The sequence below is a fragment of the Amia ocellicauda genome, chromosome 8, assembly GCF_036373705.1.
Source record: "Amia ocellicauda isolate fAmiCal2 chromosome 8, fAmiCal2.hap1, whole genome shotgun sequence".
NCBI lineage: Eukaryota > Metazoa > Chordata > Actinopteri > Amiiformes > Amiidae > Amia > Amia ocellicauda.
The window spans coordinates 29,852,960-29,869,934 of record NC_089857.1 but is presented as its reverse complement, the minus strand read 5'-3'; the positions used below and the strand labels follow the sequence as shown (position 1 = coordinate 29,869,934).

At 35.9% G+C, this 16,975-nt stretch overlaps 1 protein-coding gene across 4 annotated transcripts; it reads right to left on the bottom strand.

The window, feature by feature from the left end:
• Nucleotides 1-633: 633 nt before the first annotated feature.
• On the bottom strand, nucleotides 634-16,888 carry rnf170 (ring finger protein 170). Of its 4 annotated transcripts, none has more exons than XM_066710971.1 (7): nucleotides 16,821-16,888; nucleotides 13,192-13,347; nucleotides 8,329-8,404; nucleotides 6,580-6,688; nucleotides 3,847-3,920; nucleotides 2,820-2,951; nucleotides 634-2,030 (listed from the first exon to the last, which is right to left on the bottom strand). In XM_066710971.1, the coding sequence occupies exons 2-7, from the start codon at nucleotides 13,323-13,325 to the stop codon at nucleotides 1,761-1,763; spliced, it is 795 nt and encodes a 264-aa protein (XP_066567068.1). In that variant the 5' UTR covers nucleotides 13,326-13,347; nucleotides 16,821-16,888; the 3' UTR covers nucleotides 634-1,760. The 4 variants fall into 4 exon arrangements, with proteins under 4 accessions (XP_066567068.1, XP_066567069.1, XP_066567071.1 ...); XM_066710972.1 differs by having other exon boundaries at nucleotides 16,825-16,871; XM_066710974.1 differs by lacking the exon at nucleotides 16,821-16,888 and adding an exon at nucleotides 16,037-16,761.
• Nucleotides 16,889-16,975: the final 87 nt, after the last annotated feature.

Below are 16,975 nucleotides of genomic sequence, written 5' to 3'. Positions count from 1 at the left end.
TGATTAGGTAGGGGTTGATTGACAATGTAAATTTGACAAAAGCATCTATATATATTTAGAAATCTTTTGGAAAATGAAACAGACATTCTATATTTTTCCTTTCGCAAACTATTTTTTCAAAAAAGTTCAGCTCCCCCTTTTTACATGCAAGAAAACTAATAAATAAATGGTTTACATTGAGCCGAATACATTTGTTATTCTATTTTAGAGTCGGTCGAATGTTGAAGAACTCCACATGGGTAATACTTCATAGCTTATTTCATGACTTGGTATCTACATTATGTGGTTCTATGTGCTTGATACTGACTTAAATGGTTTAAGAACATGCCAGAGACACAGACAGAGTGCTATACACGCAATACAAAGGGTAGGCCTAATACTTACAGCCTTCGGAATGGGTGATTGTTTTTAAGTGTCACTACCAGTAAGGAGACTAGAGTCAGAGCATGGTGTTCAAGAGCGAGTTTTCAAACCCTCTGGTCATGTGAATGTTCCTCCTATTGCCAGATTTACCGCGGCAATTTCATAATTAGTAATAACAGTGCAGTGAAAAGGTAGTAAAAATTATAACATGATTAAATAGTAAGACAATTTCTATACCCATTAATACAAAAAAAAGCACAAAAAATGAAATGTGTTGAATCAGCAGCTTAATTTTTTATTTCTCATTTCTTCTGATACAACTCGTTCTCCAGGATCAATGGAGACTCTGAGTACCAGCACACCTCCATGCTTATTGGGAGATCTCATAAATTTAACATACCCATCAAAGGAAATAAAACACACAATTGTTTTGAAGACAAAGTCACTGAACTTACCTCAATCTGGAAAAAAAAAAAAAAAAAAAGCCAAATGTAAACTTCAATGAATTCCCTTTTAATACATGGCTTTTAATAACTGTATTGATACAGCCCATTAGTAAAGTATGCAGCAGAATATGGTCAGAATAGTATGTATATACATAATTTATTTAATTATTATATCATTATTTATATACAGACCCTTATTGAACAGAAACACTTATGTGTGTGTGTGTGTGTGTGTGTATATATATATATATATATATATATATATATACATATATACACACACACATGCACAATGGTTTATGTTCAATAAGCGTCTGCATATAAAGAATGATATCAGGCTTTACATATATTTCTTTGTAAAAATGTTCCTATGATGTTTGCTGGGTCATCCTATGTAGGTGTCTGTTCTTTTGACCTTCCTGTTTTAGTTGTTCTTCAGACCTGTAAACCGCCTAGAGGCTGCTTTCAAACAGACAAGCGATTACAGCAGCCCCCTTGATCCCAACCAGGCCATGCACCTATATGACAAAAAGCAGGGCTGCTGATATTCAGCTGCTTCTCATCATTGCTTATATGATAATTTCCACCAGAATTATAAATATGAAAGAAAAAATAGGGGAATAAGGCAGTCATAGGGAAATATCTATTTAAGTTGTAGCTCCACTGAAGCTGAAGTGTCTACAGTAAAATAGGCTGGAAGAACTAAACAGCCTGGAGCGACTGTACCATGACTTCGAAACGTATGAAAGCAAACCCTCCCTCCTCGTTTTCCTCCTGCTTTAGTGTGGCTACTTTAACTGCTGTGATGGCATTATGTAGGCTTCAAGGATTCAGACGAGACAGTTAAATCGATGGCTGATGGGAGTTAAGCACGGTGGAATTCACCTTTTCGTTACGATTTTCATTTGTATTGCATAAGGATGCGGACGACTTCAGCGTCACGGGTGGCCTTTAGCCGGCCAGTCTCTGGGTGACCACTTCTCTGTACATGATGGCGATGTAAATGAAGAGCAACAGTATGACAAAGAGATCGTCCATGAAGCCCAGGATGCCAAAGAGAGCCTCGGGAATGAAGTCCAAAGGAGAAACAAGGTAAGTCAAAGCACCAACCAGGCAGAGCAGGATCCGGATTCGAAACATCCAGAAAAGTCCGCCTACTGAGAACATCTCCCTGAAGGCGTGGCGCAGGAGGGTGGGGACGTCTCGGATGCGGTCCATCAACTGCAGGGGAGAGCAGCTTTAGAGTTTAAGCCAGCTGGACCCCTAACACAAATAGACTGAATAGGCAGAGGGTGTCCATGTTCAAGTAATAAAGGGTTTATTTTCTGTTTTCCCCCAAAATCCATCATTAACAGAATATCCCAAGCTACATGTCAGGAATGAAGGTAACAGGAAGGAAAACCTCCCAGGATTGTATGTGTTTTTAAAAATGGCTAACAGCTCACAGCTACTTTATCATTCGTTCATTACTCTGAATGTTCTTTAGATATGCTGAACAACACAATTGTCTTCAGAGCTTTCAACTGTTCTCCAACTGATGTCTGATGCAGTTATGGAACAGGTCAAATAGCTGAGTTGGTGTAATCACATGAAGCATTACTAGGATTATGGGATTGTTTATTTTAATTTGATTGTTTCAGAGCACTTGTAGCTGCCAAATTAAGATCACTAGATAAATACATAAACAATGATGTTTCCAAATTACGTTATTATTTCCTCTTATAAAAAGAGCAAACAGAACTCCAAATTATTGTCAAGTGCTTTTGATTCATTCAAGTAAAACAATGTCTCATGATTTCAAACTTCAATTTCCGGAAATCTGTCTGGGATTTGTCCAAGGTAACTGATGCTCCTACCATTTACTTGAACCATTACTGTGTTATTGCTTATTTGTTAGGGTGTGATGTATATTCAGAGCACCTTTGCCAACATTTATTTGGAAGTTCTCAGTATAGGTCAACAGCCTATTGTTTTCAGGCAAGAGAAATAAAAGGAGCTGACTCCACTCACAGATCTGGGCTGCCCAGAGAACCTCCTGTTGTAGTCATTGACTTCCTGGAGTATCTGCCTCGCCTCAGGCTGGCCCTCCTGGGTCTGGGACGGCTGATCATGTTCTTGAAATAATGGGAACAGCAAAGTCACCTGCATCCAAACCCAAGAACCACAATCAGTAAAAGACATGGGATCTAATTAATTAAATGATGATTTCAAGTTTTTGCAGTGTTTTCTTGATAACAATAACTTCAGCAGGCGTACACTGAACTGAAATCATGATGCAAGTCAATCATTATTATGTAAAGCTTCTGAAAATCACTGTCCATTCTTCTTCTATCACTACATACCCAGTGGATACTCTAATCATTGACATGTTATCCTCATAATCTAAAAGATTATACTGACGGCCACCTGACAGTAATATTCTGATGTACCAGTCCAAATCAAGAACTACCTAAGAACAGAATATCACTGCCAAATTACACAACTATCCAAACTGACAATGGTTTCAAATAGTTAAATATAGTTTCTAATTCAATATTTCAGTACTGTGTGAGAATATGACCCACACTATGCATTTGATGTTTAGAACTGGTATTCAAAGGATGACCTTTAAAGCTTTTTTGATCCACTGGAAATTGCTCCACACTTTTCCAGTTCCATAAAAGCCCAATTATCTTTCCAATATAATTATTTCAAATAATGTCCTCTTTTCTATACCTAGTTTTGTACCTTTAATCGTTTGCAATTACTTTCAGGAAAATATAAGCAAAAAACATCCTGCCCCTCACTAGACATTACAGTGATTCTTTGATTGGAAAGTCTTTTGAGGAGAAACATCTGTACTGTTTTGGGTAAAACAGAGAACTGTAAAACCGTGACCAATCTAGCATTCTTGCTTGCTGGCGCACAGACAGCTATGTTCCCCTCCAGTGACATCCAGACTGCTTCACAGAAGTTCAGTTGTTTGTCTGGGAACTACAACTAAATTATTTAGTCAATGAAGAACTCCAGATGATGAGTGGCTTCTTTCAAATCTTACCATTTGTCTACAGATGGGACAATTGATAGCTCCCAGCCATGACCCATATCTCCAGTACGCAATAATGCAGGACCCTAAGGATGAAGAAAAATACAACAATCAGATAACTTCCCATATTAACGTTTTTTAAAAGGGGACTTCTAAAGTGCTATTAGAAATGCCATTGGTCATTTGTTGAAATTGCGAGATTCAAATAAAGAAGCTTGTCTACTGAACTGAAAACAATCCCTAAAATGTTAATTAATTAACACCTGAATATTTCTCAATCTGTACTTTTAAAATTACACCCAAGATGGCTAATGGGCTAAAAAACATGTCTGTTCTTTCCACTCTTGGCAGAAGTCAATTACTATGAAAACTCAGTACTTTTAAAGTCTAAACCATGAAGGTGCTTATTTGAAACTCGTGTACCCTATTCTTATAGAGACCTGATCATTATAAGAATACAATGGGAATGGGAACAGAATAACATTTCAGTCAATTTAAGAAGCTGGATGCATGTAATAAGACTGTACAGACATTACAGAAAGCCAGTTAAGATAAAATATATGATAATTATGAAAGAATGACATAAAGTTAAACATAATTTGAACTGGCACTGATTAACTTATCAGAATGACAGCACAAATGTCCAACATTTTTTATCATGCTGAAGCATATCGATTTAATTGCTTCAATAAAGCACTCGAGCTAACTTTGACAGTGAAAGTCATAAAACACATCAGGATTCAGAGGAGGTAGGTAGGTACAAAGGAGACTTAGTAAGTAGAGGTCATACTTTGCTTTGCGTGTACCTCTTTTGAGTTAGTCATGTTAGTAAACTGTATCTAGACAATCACTATGCGTCAGACCATGAATATTCATAAACCCCCTCTTTTCATAAACGTTTTATGATGTGTAAATACAAAATATGACCTCAGACCGGGACATTAAATCCATTAAGTGAAGTGAAGTAAAATTAAACTTCTCTTTACAGTGTTCTGTTAACTACATACTTGATGAGCAGTTCAATCGGTGAGGTCCAATAATAAATCCTTGCTAAATAAACCAAAATGTAATGTGAAAAAGCAGATCAACAAGCATTGGTATGAGAAATGAAGGTGGGCTTTCTATCTTAATGCTTAATTATGGTTAAACCTACCAAAATAGTTTGCTCTCAAACTGAAACAATCTATTTTTTCAATCTAATATTTTCAGACTGATTGGAGATTTCCCTGTTGAATTCTATATCAAATGAACAAGCCTAATATCAAATAAAAACATGAATGCATATTCCATTCAGCCTCACTATTCTGACTACAACAACAACACACAAAAACACTAACTATAATATACATATTATGCTAATGTTATGGTAATAATAGCAAGATCAAACTTACATTTGTATTGCATAAGAAAAAAAAGAGCATTCAAATAACTGAATTCCAGATATGCGAATGTTGTTGTGAAATGGTATGTCAATCACGTCTAGTCAAATCTATCTGACCATATTACCAGCCTACATGCACAGGTTTTACAGCAAATCTGCTAATTAATTTATATCAATGTTTAAGTTTATAATATGTTGAAAAATCTAAAAACCTATTCTAAGGTGCAAGACAGCCCTCTTGTGGGCATTTAATAATATTGCAGTTTGGGGTTTACACTGCAGTGTAATATTGCATCTACACTAATGCCTGAATCTGTTTGAACAACACACGGTGCACTTAAATAAGTAAATTACTTATCTCCTGAATATAACTACAAAACACACCTAATGTATTGGCAAAATATTCTAGATTGCTTTCTAGATCTATGATAATACCTAGAAAGCGTTGATTTGCGTTTGTAACATGTTTGTTCTTGATATTTAATGTGAATGATGCGTCATTCTTTATTCAGATTTGGCTTTTTGTTCAGACTGTATAGAGGTTATCTCGCATTAATCAATACATTTAAAAAAAATGTAAAAACACAATCTATAGGAAAAATCATAAGAGGTCAAATTACAGCAAATAAGTGCCTTAATAATTTAATAGATAATAATTTATCTCACAGTTGCACTTGGAAATGTATTGGATTCCTAAACTTTCTATATGCAATTTAAACTTTTGTCTGGAAAAATTAAAATATAACAATACAAAAACAACAACAAATAATTGTTGTATTGAAATGCAATTACAATATGTGAATTCCTTGACAAAAAGTGACAGCTGCTCGAAGCATTTTCAGAGTGAGATCATTTCAAACACGTACCAGCTCTTGGAAACATGTTTCAGTACTCAGTATCAACTTTAATTACTAAAGTGTCATCAGAAACAGTCTTGATTACTTACGGAGATAATGATTTTTCTTACACTGTCTCTTAATCCCTTGTGTTGTTTGGAAACCATCCAATTTTACGACATTTTATTTACAAGTCAGAGCTCGTGAAATCAGAATATCTGGATTTGTGTCACGTAGGTTTGCAAAGAGCTGGCAAAGTAGATATTTTGGCCTGTCAATACAGATTTACCAGATGATTGAATTAGTGTGTTGGCAGAAAGATAGCAAACAATACATATTGTCATATATTGTATTGACATATTTTTTAATCTGTAGAAAGCTATGTTCTTCTACTTGAAAGAGTTGCCATTTTACTAGAACCGACTGTCTAATTTCAGAGCACAATAGCTGGAATAGGCCCAAATGAGTAGAAGTGAGTAGTTTGAGATTTAAGGATCAATAGAAGTCATTTTAACTTGACATACTAACCACAGAAAAGGTGACCACAGTTGGTCTCCACAGGCAGCGAGGCTTGCTGTAAACAGACTGGACAGGACATGTCTGTGTAGAACTGGTGCCGCGCTTCTGCAGGTGCATCCTGGAAGAACATGGGTGAAAACTGAAGAGCAATTGTTTGATATGCTGTCTTACTAGACAATCACAGGAAAGTCTTGGAAAAACATGAAAAAGAATGGGAGTGAGAGCTGCATGGGGTTATTTACAAAATATTTTGGTAAAGTGAAATCTGGGGGCGGACATTCAAGGTATAAGAAGATGGACATAATTTTACAAACAGAACAGGATTTAAAATGCCCTGTTTAAAGTCCCAAAATCCTAGTATTTATATATATATATATATATATATATATATATATATATATATATATATATATATATATATATATACTAAAATATATATATAATATATATACTAAAACTAAAACAGCCTGGAAAGAAGAGGGTCAGACAAAGTGTCTTGGCATTGTGTGCCTCTGTGCTCCTCACCTACTTCACCACCAGCTGCCAAGAAGCTGCACACAAACAATGCAGTTCACAAACTGGATATGGCTAAAGAAGGGTTTTATTAATACACTTGGCATAACTATTTAAATTAATTAATTCTGTATGTCACATTGGATATATAGTACTAGTTATAGATTAACTTAATCATTTTCAGCACATTAACTATGTTTTAGGTTATACAGGAAACATGTAAACATATGCCATTGAAAAAAAATGACAACAACAATGTTGTAACTCATTTATGACATGAAGTAAATTCAATTAATTAACATTTCAAAAGATTAAAAATGGCAAATGGCAAATGGCATAAACATAAATTAAAACAAAACAATAATGACCATGTTGCCATCTCGTTTGTTATTTAAGGACATGCACCCAGACAAAATTTGCATTAAAACAACAGAAATAATATTATAAATATGTTATTGTGTTGTTAAAACAACATGACAATTTAAATGTGATGCCTACACTCTCAAAAATACTCCCAAAAACAATAAAAGTATAAGTCACTCCAGTCTGTTGTCCGGAACAAAAGTTTTCTTCATGTCAAAATGAAATGAAATTAAGAGTCTTTGCAATATTTGTATACATTAATGCAAACACTTACACGATTATGCCCAACTGTTAGATCTAAGGTTTTATAGTTTGTTTGTTTTTTATGATTTTTTTTTTTACATTTCTGAATATTCATTTTAGGTGTGGACAGTTATCCACTATGACATTTTAGATGATTGGAGATTAATAGCTCCTACAATGTTAAATACTCATAAAAAATACTCATATCTGTGAATAAAGATAGGACTGCTGAGACATATTATTCAGTTTTAATAACAAATAAATACATGTAATATTTGTCATATGCTTGGGACACCAAAATGCATGCATCACATCATTGACCCATTTATAAATACAGCTTGAACATTTAAAAGGAAACTTTAAACCTATTCACCAGATATCCAAAAAAGGCATAAACTACCCTTTGGAGTGATATTACTGGCAAGAAATCAGTGTTATCTTAAGACAGATTGTAAAGTAGTAATTTTGTTTATGATTAACGTTTAAGATAACATTCAGGTTCTACGCTTATAGTAAAAAATACACTATCACGTGAAATTGATGTTTCATGTGGAACTCTGAATGGATTTTAATCCCTGAAGGAATGTCTATGGCAGCTTTTTGTGTATAATCTAAAGACAGACTGTGATGGTCCTGTACCTGTTCTGACTGAATCTGTTGACGAACGGCTCTCACACGTTCCTGGTTTTCTGGGTGGATATTCTGTTGCTCATTCCTAGTAAAAGAACAAGGCCAAATCAGATACAGGCAAAATGTATCTAGTAAACACATGTTGTGATTATATAATTGGCGTCACTTCTGAACTAGACAAAAAAAGGCATATTCTGCCTCTATACCCTGTCAGCTTAATAACAGAGAGCAAAAAATCATTTTGTGGAAATGTCCACTATCAAAAGAGAGTGAGTGTGAGTCAGTTAGAGTGAGAGTGAGAGAGAAAACATAAATGCAAATACATTTCCATCATATTTTCTAAAATACAATGACAACAATTAAGAGAAATGTGAAATGCTTAAAAAGGACATGTCAGAAATTATGACAGAACATGCCAATTCCAGTTACTCCACTAATTTGCATTCGGCATTATTTAACACTTGGCAACTGTCATGTTAACTTGGAGTCTACAGGCATCACAAATTGTACAATTCACTTAAGTTTGAACCTAAAGAAACAGGCTAAATCATCTCCTTCTTTTCAGGGAGTTTCTTCTCAGCCCCCCCCCCCCCTCCCGCTCTCACAGTTTTTGACCATCACCCACCCGGTTGTCATTATATAATTCACACTCTGCCCATAAGGTGAAACACAGAAGATGTACCTGATGTATGAGGCGTACATACACTTTGCTGGTAATATAAGGTATACACAAATAACAAAGGAAAAAGACCAGCTAAATGTCAAAAGGAGAATGACCTATGTATTTCTATAAGAGGTATAGAATTACTTTCTAATCACAAGATCTTAGTATATTGTAGGTGAGTGAGTATTACAGTTTGAATCTTCTACACAATTAATTCCTAAACTGGTATTGGTATTGGTAATGGTAACACTGTATACAGTGAGGGAAAAAAGTATTTGATCCCCTGCTGATTTTGTACGTTTGCCCACTGACAAAGAAATTATCAGTCTATAATTTCAATGGAAGGTGTATTTTAACAGTGAGAGACAGAATAACAACAAAAAAATCCAGAAAAACGCATTTCAAAAAAGTTATAAATTGATTTGCACGTTAATGAGGGAAATAAGTATTTGATCCCCTATCAATCAGCAAGATTTCTGGCTCCCAGGTGTCTTTTATACAGGTAACGAGCTGAGATTAGGAGCACTCTCTTAAAGGGAGTGCTCCTAATCTCAGCTCGTTACCTGTATAAAAGACACCTGTCCACAGAAGCAATCAATCAATCAGATTCCAAACTCTCCACCATGGCCAAGACCAAAGAGCTGTCCAAGGATGTCAGGGACAAGATTGAAGACCTACACAAGGCTGGAATGGGCTACAAGACCATCGCCAAGAGCTTGGTGAGAAGGTGACAAAAGTTGGTGCAATTATTCGTAAATGGAAGAAACACAAAATAACTGTCAGTCTCCCTCGGTCTGGGGCTCCATGCAAGATCTCACCATAGTCACCAAGAAAACAATTGGTAACACACTACGCCGTGAAGGACTGAAATCCTGCAGCGCCTGCAAGGTCCCCCTGCTCAAGAAAGCACATGTACAGGCCCGTCTGAAGTTTGCCAATGAACATCTGAATGATTCAGAGGAGAACTGGGTGAAAGTGTTGTGGTCAGATGAGACCAAAATCGAGCTCTTTGGCATCAACTCAACTCGCCGTGTTTGGCGGAGGAGGAATGATCCCAAGAACACCATCCCCACCGTCAAACATGGAGGTGGAAACATTATGCTTTGGGGGTGTTTTTCTGCTAAGGGGACAGGACAACTGCACCGCATCAAAGGGACGATGGACGGGGACATGTACCATCAAATCTTGGGTGAGAACCTCCTTCCCTCAGCCAGGGCATTGAAAATGGGCCGTGGATGGGTATTCCAGCATGACAATGACCCAAAACACACAGCCAAGGCAACAAAGGAGTGGCTCGAGAAGAAGCACATTAAGGTCCTGGAGTGGCATAGCCAGTCTCCAGACCTTAATCCCATAGAAAATCTGTGGAGGGAGCTGAAGGTTCGAGTTGCCAAACCTCAGCCTCGAAACCTTAATGACTTGGAGAGGATCTGCAAAGAGGAGTGGGACAAAATCCCTCCTGAGATGTGTGCAAACCTGGTGGCCAACTACAAGAAACATCTGACCTCTGTGATTGCCAACAAGGGTTTTGCCACTGTAGCGTTATGTTGGGTGTATTTGGATAAGAGCATTTGGGCTCTGAGCTGAAGCACTGATCTAAAGAAGACCTATCCCCCCCCCAAAGTTATCAGATTTCCTTAGCTCATCAGCTTGGAACTGGTTTGCATCAAAGTGACAGTTTTGGGGAGGATGGCACCGAGAAGAGGCCAAATAGTTTGGAATCCTGCTATGAGATGTCTGGAGAAAGGGGCCTGTAGGTGATAAAAACTCTTTGAAATGGACGAGAGCCGAAATCCCGACATAGAGCTACGAACCCAGGCCAACCGGCATTTCCAAAAGATGGCATGGATTGACATCAGTCATAAATCAAGCCCCCCTCCAATAGGACACTGGGGGCTGAAACCGAAATCCAATCTCAAGAACTCAGGGACCAATCACCTATTGATCTGACAGACTATAAGGAACAGCGGACAGTCTCTTTCTCTTTCTCTCTCTCTCTCACCTGAACCAGAAACTTGCTGCCACAGCTCAACCTGTAGCTCTGTTGCCAGAACCGGAACCAGAAACCAACCAAGTCTTTGCCGGCAACAGAAGAGTTAAACTGGGAGAAGGAGATTGAGCCGTACGAAGAATTCTTTTAAAGGACTTTATTAAATAAAGAACTTTACAGAATGCGCTGCCCGCCTGTGCCCACCTGATCAGTGGAGTTTTACAGCTGGACAATTGACTAAGTCGACTGTATATGAAAGTGTCAGTCATTTAAATAGCTATTTGAGTCTTAAGAAACTTGACCCTTGGAACAAAAAGGACCCTGCTTTCCTCAAAGACTTCGTCTTCAAGTAACTACGGTGGAACCCCTGCTTACAAAGAAGATTTTGTGCACAACCTTGGAGCCTTCAAACCAGTGGAAAATCTGTTTAGAAAAGACTCTACATTCGTGAAACCCCAACTTCCAGGTGCATCGACTGAGTGGAAGTTCTTGGACAAAGCCGAACCGGACTGCCTTTGTTCCAAACCACACGGACCTCGTGCCGTGTGCTGTTATCTGAGCCCGAAGACAGAGAGGCCTCTCTGCGACGAAGTTCAGATAAGTTTAACAGTTTGGAGTTCATGATTCATGACATTTGAGAAATCAATTAGAAATGTTAATCTGTGATTCATAACTCTAGAATGTGTAATATCATTTAGTTTTCTTAAATATAAATGTGTGTTGCATTAAACTGTTTTGTTGATAATTTTAGAAATAAAATCTGTCAACGCCGAGAAATATCTTCTCATTCCTGTTTAACTGTTTAGTCTGAAATTGACACAAGTTAATAGACATTAGATTATTGGTGGCCCTGCCTATCCTTAATCATTGAATAATAATCAGTTAAGGGAAATTGTGGTAACAAGTAATGATAGGATCTTTCTCGGCACCTAAACGTAAATGAGACTGATATATATATAACGAGAAGTTACCTGACATTAAATACTAACCTGCGTAGTTATTTAATGTCTGACTAACAATACTAATGAGAGACTCACCTTCGTCTTACTAACCGGTATTGTAGTCAATGTGTTTATAACCTTTTTTGTTTAACGATTTGTGTGTTATCATATGCGATCCCATGGTCTTTGATTTGGTCACGGAAGTGATTTGTCTTCGATTTGTTGATCTAGAGTTGAATTTTAATTAGTTTTTCCCTTTTGTATAATTAGTGTAGTGCTACATTTAGTCTTTGTTTTGAATAAATTTGACAATTTATATCTTTGGAATTGGTGTCTGCGTCCAATTATTACAGAAATTCTACAAGATTCCAGGATTCGTGATAAGGTGATACTATAAATTCACTTCTTTAATTGAAATTTATAAGTGTACCTTACGCTACACCACCAAGTACTAAGTACTAAGTACTAAGGGGTCAAATACTTATTTCCCTCATTAACATGCAAATCAATTTATAACTTTTTTGAAATGCGTTTTTCTGGATTTTGTGGTTGTTATTCTGTCTCTCACTGTTAAAATACACCTACCATTAAAATTATAGACTGATCATTTCTTTGTCAGTGGGCAAACGTACAAAATCAGCAGGGGATCAAATACTTTTTTCCCTCACTGTATATAAAAGCGATATACAGTATAATTATATACAATATGCATAAAATACTGGAAGCTGCTGATAATGCAAAGCTAGCAATGAAGAAATAACAATGAGAAAGTAAGTGAGTGCATCAGTTAGTTTTGGAGGGTTTAAGCTGGTTCTGTAATTTGCAGTTGCCTTTACATTATACAGTAGATGCTATGAATAAAGAACTTTACTGCATATGTCTTCATCACTACATCCAAACCATTCTGCAGAATATGTTAACCATGGAAAAGCAGGTGAACCACAGAAGGGCTCTGAAGATGCAGTTGCCTCCCTTTATGAAACTTGCATCAAGGGGCATCAAACTGTTTGGAGGTCTTTGCAACTAATTGACTTAACTACTTATACATTTGTCACATGATCCATTTTAATACCAATCAAGTTCACACTGAATGTGGTGATATTAGCATTGTTTAAATAAACTCCTATGTATAAACAAACACTAGTTGTAGCTAGTCCAATACAGTCAGAATATCCTATGTAGATATTATATTATTATTACTGCAGATGATAAGGGAAAGTTTAAAACAAGGGGATAACTTCATTTATCCTATTAAAAGGGTACACTAGAATCCTTACCTATACAGCAGAGTAGCAAGTCCACCCAGAAATGTAATGCTGAGGACAACCACAGCAAGAACCTGGTTGCTGATGCCTTCTATGAAAGAATCATCATCCTGTATAGCATTCACAACCCACTGGTTTTCATCCATTCCACACTATCAACCTGGGTATCTGAAAATACATGCCAAAAGAAAAAAAATACACAGTGCATTAATTAATTTACAGATCTTGTCTGATGTAATTTAGCAATTTCATTATGACCACATACACAATAAAATAAATCCTATATGGTAACTTTTCACTTCAATACAAATATATAAGATTTCTTGAAGAAATTAAAACATGTGGATTCTTACAAGTTAGTAACACATAATCTAGTTTCACATTATACTTTTGTTATCGAATTTGTATTGAAGTACCAAATCGTTACCAGATAAAATCATGCATAACTCAATAGCTATCTATATATTTTTCTAAAAGTTAAGTTTTTAGTCATTGTTTGAAAGAGATAAAAAAAAAGTAAATGATTTTGGCTACCAAGGAGCATGTTCCACGGGTAGGGGAAATGTTATGTAATATATGCATCCAGATCATTGCTTACATAAGTAGTTTGTGGTTCTTGCCACAATTGTGACGTGAGGGAACTGTTTTTACATTACTGTTTTGTCAATAAGGTAAGCAGTGAGAGTTAACAGTCATTGACACCATCGGCAAGATGAATACTGAGTGTTGGGAATATCAACACAAGAAACTGGAAGACATCATGGAATAAAATGATATATGGAACATCTAGGCCTACATGTTTTGAGAACTTGTTAATTGACAGGCATATACTATACATATACTAAAGAGGCTTTGACCAGCACTGTTGAGGCATTTTACATATCATCCAATATATTAACAAACATACACGTATGTAGTTATTCTGCCAGTAATATAATAACCTGAAAACATTTGGAACCAATTTGGACAACAAATGCCACATTATTTGGCAACTAGTTGTTGTGCCCAAGTATGGAAAGTGATAATACAATACATTGGATCTAGCCTTTATTTGATCAATAAGGGAACTGTGTGCAGCATACCGAAAACTGGACATTTTAACTTTTAAAGTGTACATTTTAAATGGGTAAGACAGAGGTTCAGAAAGGGTGCAGTTCTTGGCTGGCTTGGACAATGTAAATCAACACTTATTCTGAACATTGAGTTCACCTTTGAACTAAACTCATGCCAACAGCCATGTTATTCTTTGTGAAAAAGTAAACAGCCTTCTAAGATTGAGATAACAGGTTTCCTCTGACTAAATGGGCCATGCACCAATTATTCCTCTGATGAAAACCAGCTTCTTTGAATTAATCTGCTTACCAGAATGGCTCCCATTAGTGCACTCAAGTGAAGAAACTCACTGTGCATTTAACATGTGAGGGAAATCTTCTCAGTTCATTGCATTTATGAAGCAAAGGATTTTCCTATTTATAATTAGTGTTGATAGATGTTTCCTCAAGGTTTTGATTTCAGACCTGATGACTGAATTATATTAAATCAAATGCTTTCTTGTAGTGGATAAAGCCCAGGCACAGTAGACAATTCATATTATCTTGATCTTTCTAATATTTCTAAGAATTTTATGTTAAATGTTGAACATGATCCATTGTGTTATATCCACTCCTGCTTGTTCTCTTGGTTGGGCTAGGTCCAGGGCATCTTGGAGGCGATTTACTTTGTAAATACTTTGTATATGATGGAAAGTAGACTAACGAGTTATTCAGATCTTTGTCTCCTTTCTTGTGAAGGACAATGGCAGTTGTGCTGCTCCATGTATCTGAAATATGTTTAATTCTGAGACACATTTATATCTACAACAATGCCACATCAATAATCTGACTCCACCAAGACACCAAGGTTGGGGTCAATTCCGAACCAAATTGAAATTTGTTGGGAAATTCCAATTCAATTCAAGATTTGGATTTGGAATTGGAATTTAAAAAAGCTTCAGGATGCAGAATTATAATATGAATTATAATGAAAGGCAATCTAATTGAATTCTATGAAATTCCATTAATTTAAAAATGTCACATGTATTGTATGCATATAAACATTACTGACTGCAATAGCATTAATATATAATTTAAAATACTGTAACATGCATGGCACAAAGATTTTTTTTTTTTTTGCATTTTTGTAATGAGATAGTTAAGAGTTACATTAGTGATTTTTTAAATCAGTGATTTAAACCTTTTGTTTTTCATTCATATGTTACATGCCACTTATTTTTAAAACACCAAAATATTTCTATAAATATTGTTATACCTTGTTATACATATAAAAACCCAACAAACAGTAACAACTCAGTTTTTAATATAATTTTATTTTAAAACAGCATTTTGTATTCAGAATTGTTACATATTATCACCATAAGTTGCTCATATTGTTTATCATTTAAATTACACCTCTCTGACATGAATATCTTGCCTACCACACTAAAATTGCACACTAAAGGGGCAGGTGAGGCAGGTATGGAAAGGTATTTGCAGGCAAGTTGGGCTAAGTAAGACCTAGAAAGGAATGTTAAAGAATTAAATGATATTTCTTTTCATTCAAATTTCAAATCACAATTCTGTATGCTGAAGATGTTTTTAAATTAAAATTAAAATTTAGAATTGGTGTTTACCAACACATTTGGAATTGACTTCAACCCTGCTAGACAATCACTCCAAAACTCTTTACAGCAACATATGAACTGCAACTGTGAACTGAGAAGAAAGGGGAATCAAGGTAAATGGAGTGTACTTGAACAATATGGCATTGTCATATTTGCAAAAAACACCTGAAGACCTGCAGCTCATAGGGTATACATCACCGTCATCAGCCTAAATCGATTCATTGCCTCCCCAAGATGTTTCCACTTGCTTCCATAGAGTTTCTCTTTTGCATGTCATGCCTGCAAAGTTCATGATTCCATCCACCCATCTTTTATGTGGTCGTCTTCTATCTTTTTTCGTCTCTTGTGACCAATTCGATAGCATATATGATCTGTTCTTCTTGCAAAGTGTCCAGTCCATTACCATTTTAACTATTTCAATGATGTCACATATTTTCGTTTGCTGTTGGATGGATTCATTTATTTTTCTATATCGTATTGTTATTAAAAGCATGCGTCAGTCCACGCTTCTTTGTGTGGTACGCAGTTTCAATAAAATTTATATAATTCGTTTCCAGGTTTCACAACCATAAGTGAGCACTGGTAATATCCACTGATCAATTAGTTTTCCCTTGATGCAAATTAATAGATTTCCTTGTCATCAAAAGTTTACATTTAATTGAGGTGTATAATTACTCGAATATTGTCAGTCAGTAGGCAGACAACAGCCCACAGTACAGTAACATTGTTACATGTAATAGTAATTACATAACACTATCTTTAAAACTATATTAGTAACTAACTTCGTGCATACTAGCAATAGGCTACCAACAGCTACATGTTCCTTTAGAAAAATAAAGCATTGAATTGTGCTATAATGTGAGCGACTGACGTAGTTTAAAAACATAATAGATACATTTTTACCAAGAGTGGTAAACATGCTGACACTGCAACATGATTCACCATAACTTAATTTTCATACAAATAACGTAATTCTCTTTACCTGCCTTGTTCTACCCATTGGCATTGAACACCGAACTACTTCCGCATTCATACTAAGGGCTTTCCAGTAGAATTTTAGCACTGCCTTAATCGGGCTGTCTTTGATATTGCCTGTGTAAAATATATAACTAAAGAGCAAGAAACAAGAATAACGCT

Bases quoted from the DNA above. Each gene is read 5' to 3' on its own strand.
- rnf170 (XM_066710971.1), bottom strand. From the start codon at position 13,325: ATGGATGAAAACCAGTGGGTTGTGAATGCTATACAGGATGATGATTCT. The intron at 8,405-13,191 runs GTAAGGATTCTA...TTCTTTTACTAG, and splicing joins CTTGCTACTCTGCTGTATAG to GAATGAGCAACAGAATATCC. The intron at 6,689-8,328 runs GTACAGGACCAT...ATGTTCTTCCAG, and splicing joins AACAGATTCAGTCAGAACAG to GATGCACCTGCAGAAGCGCG.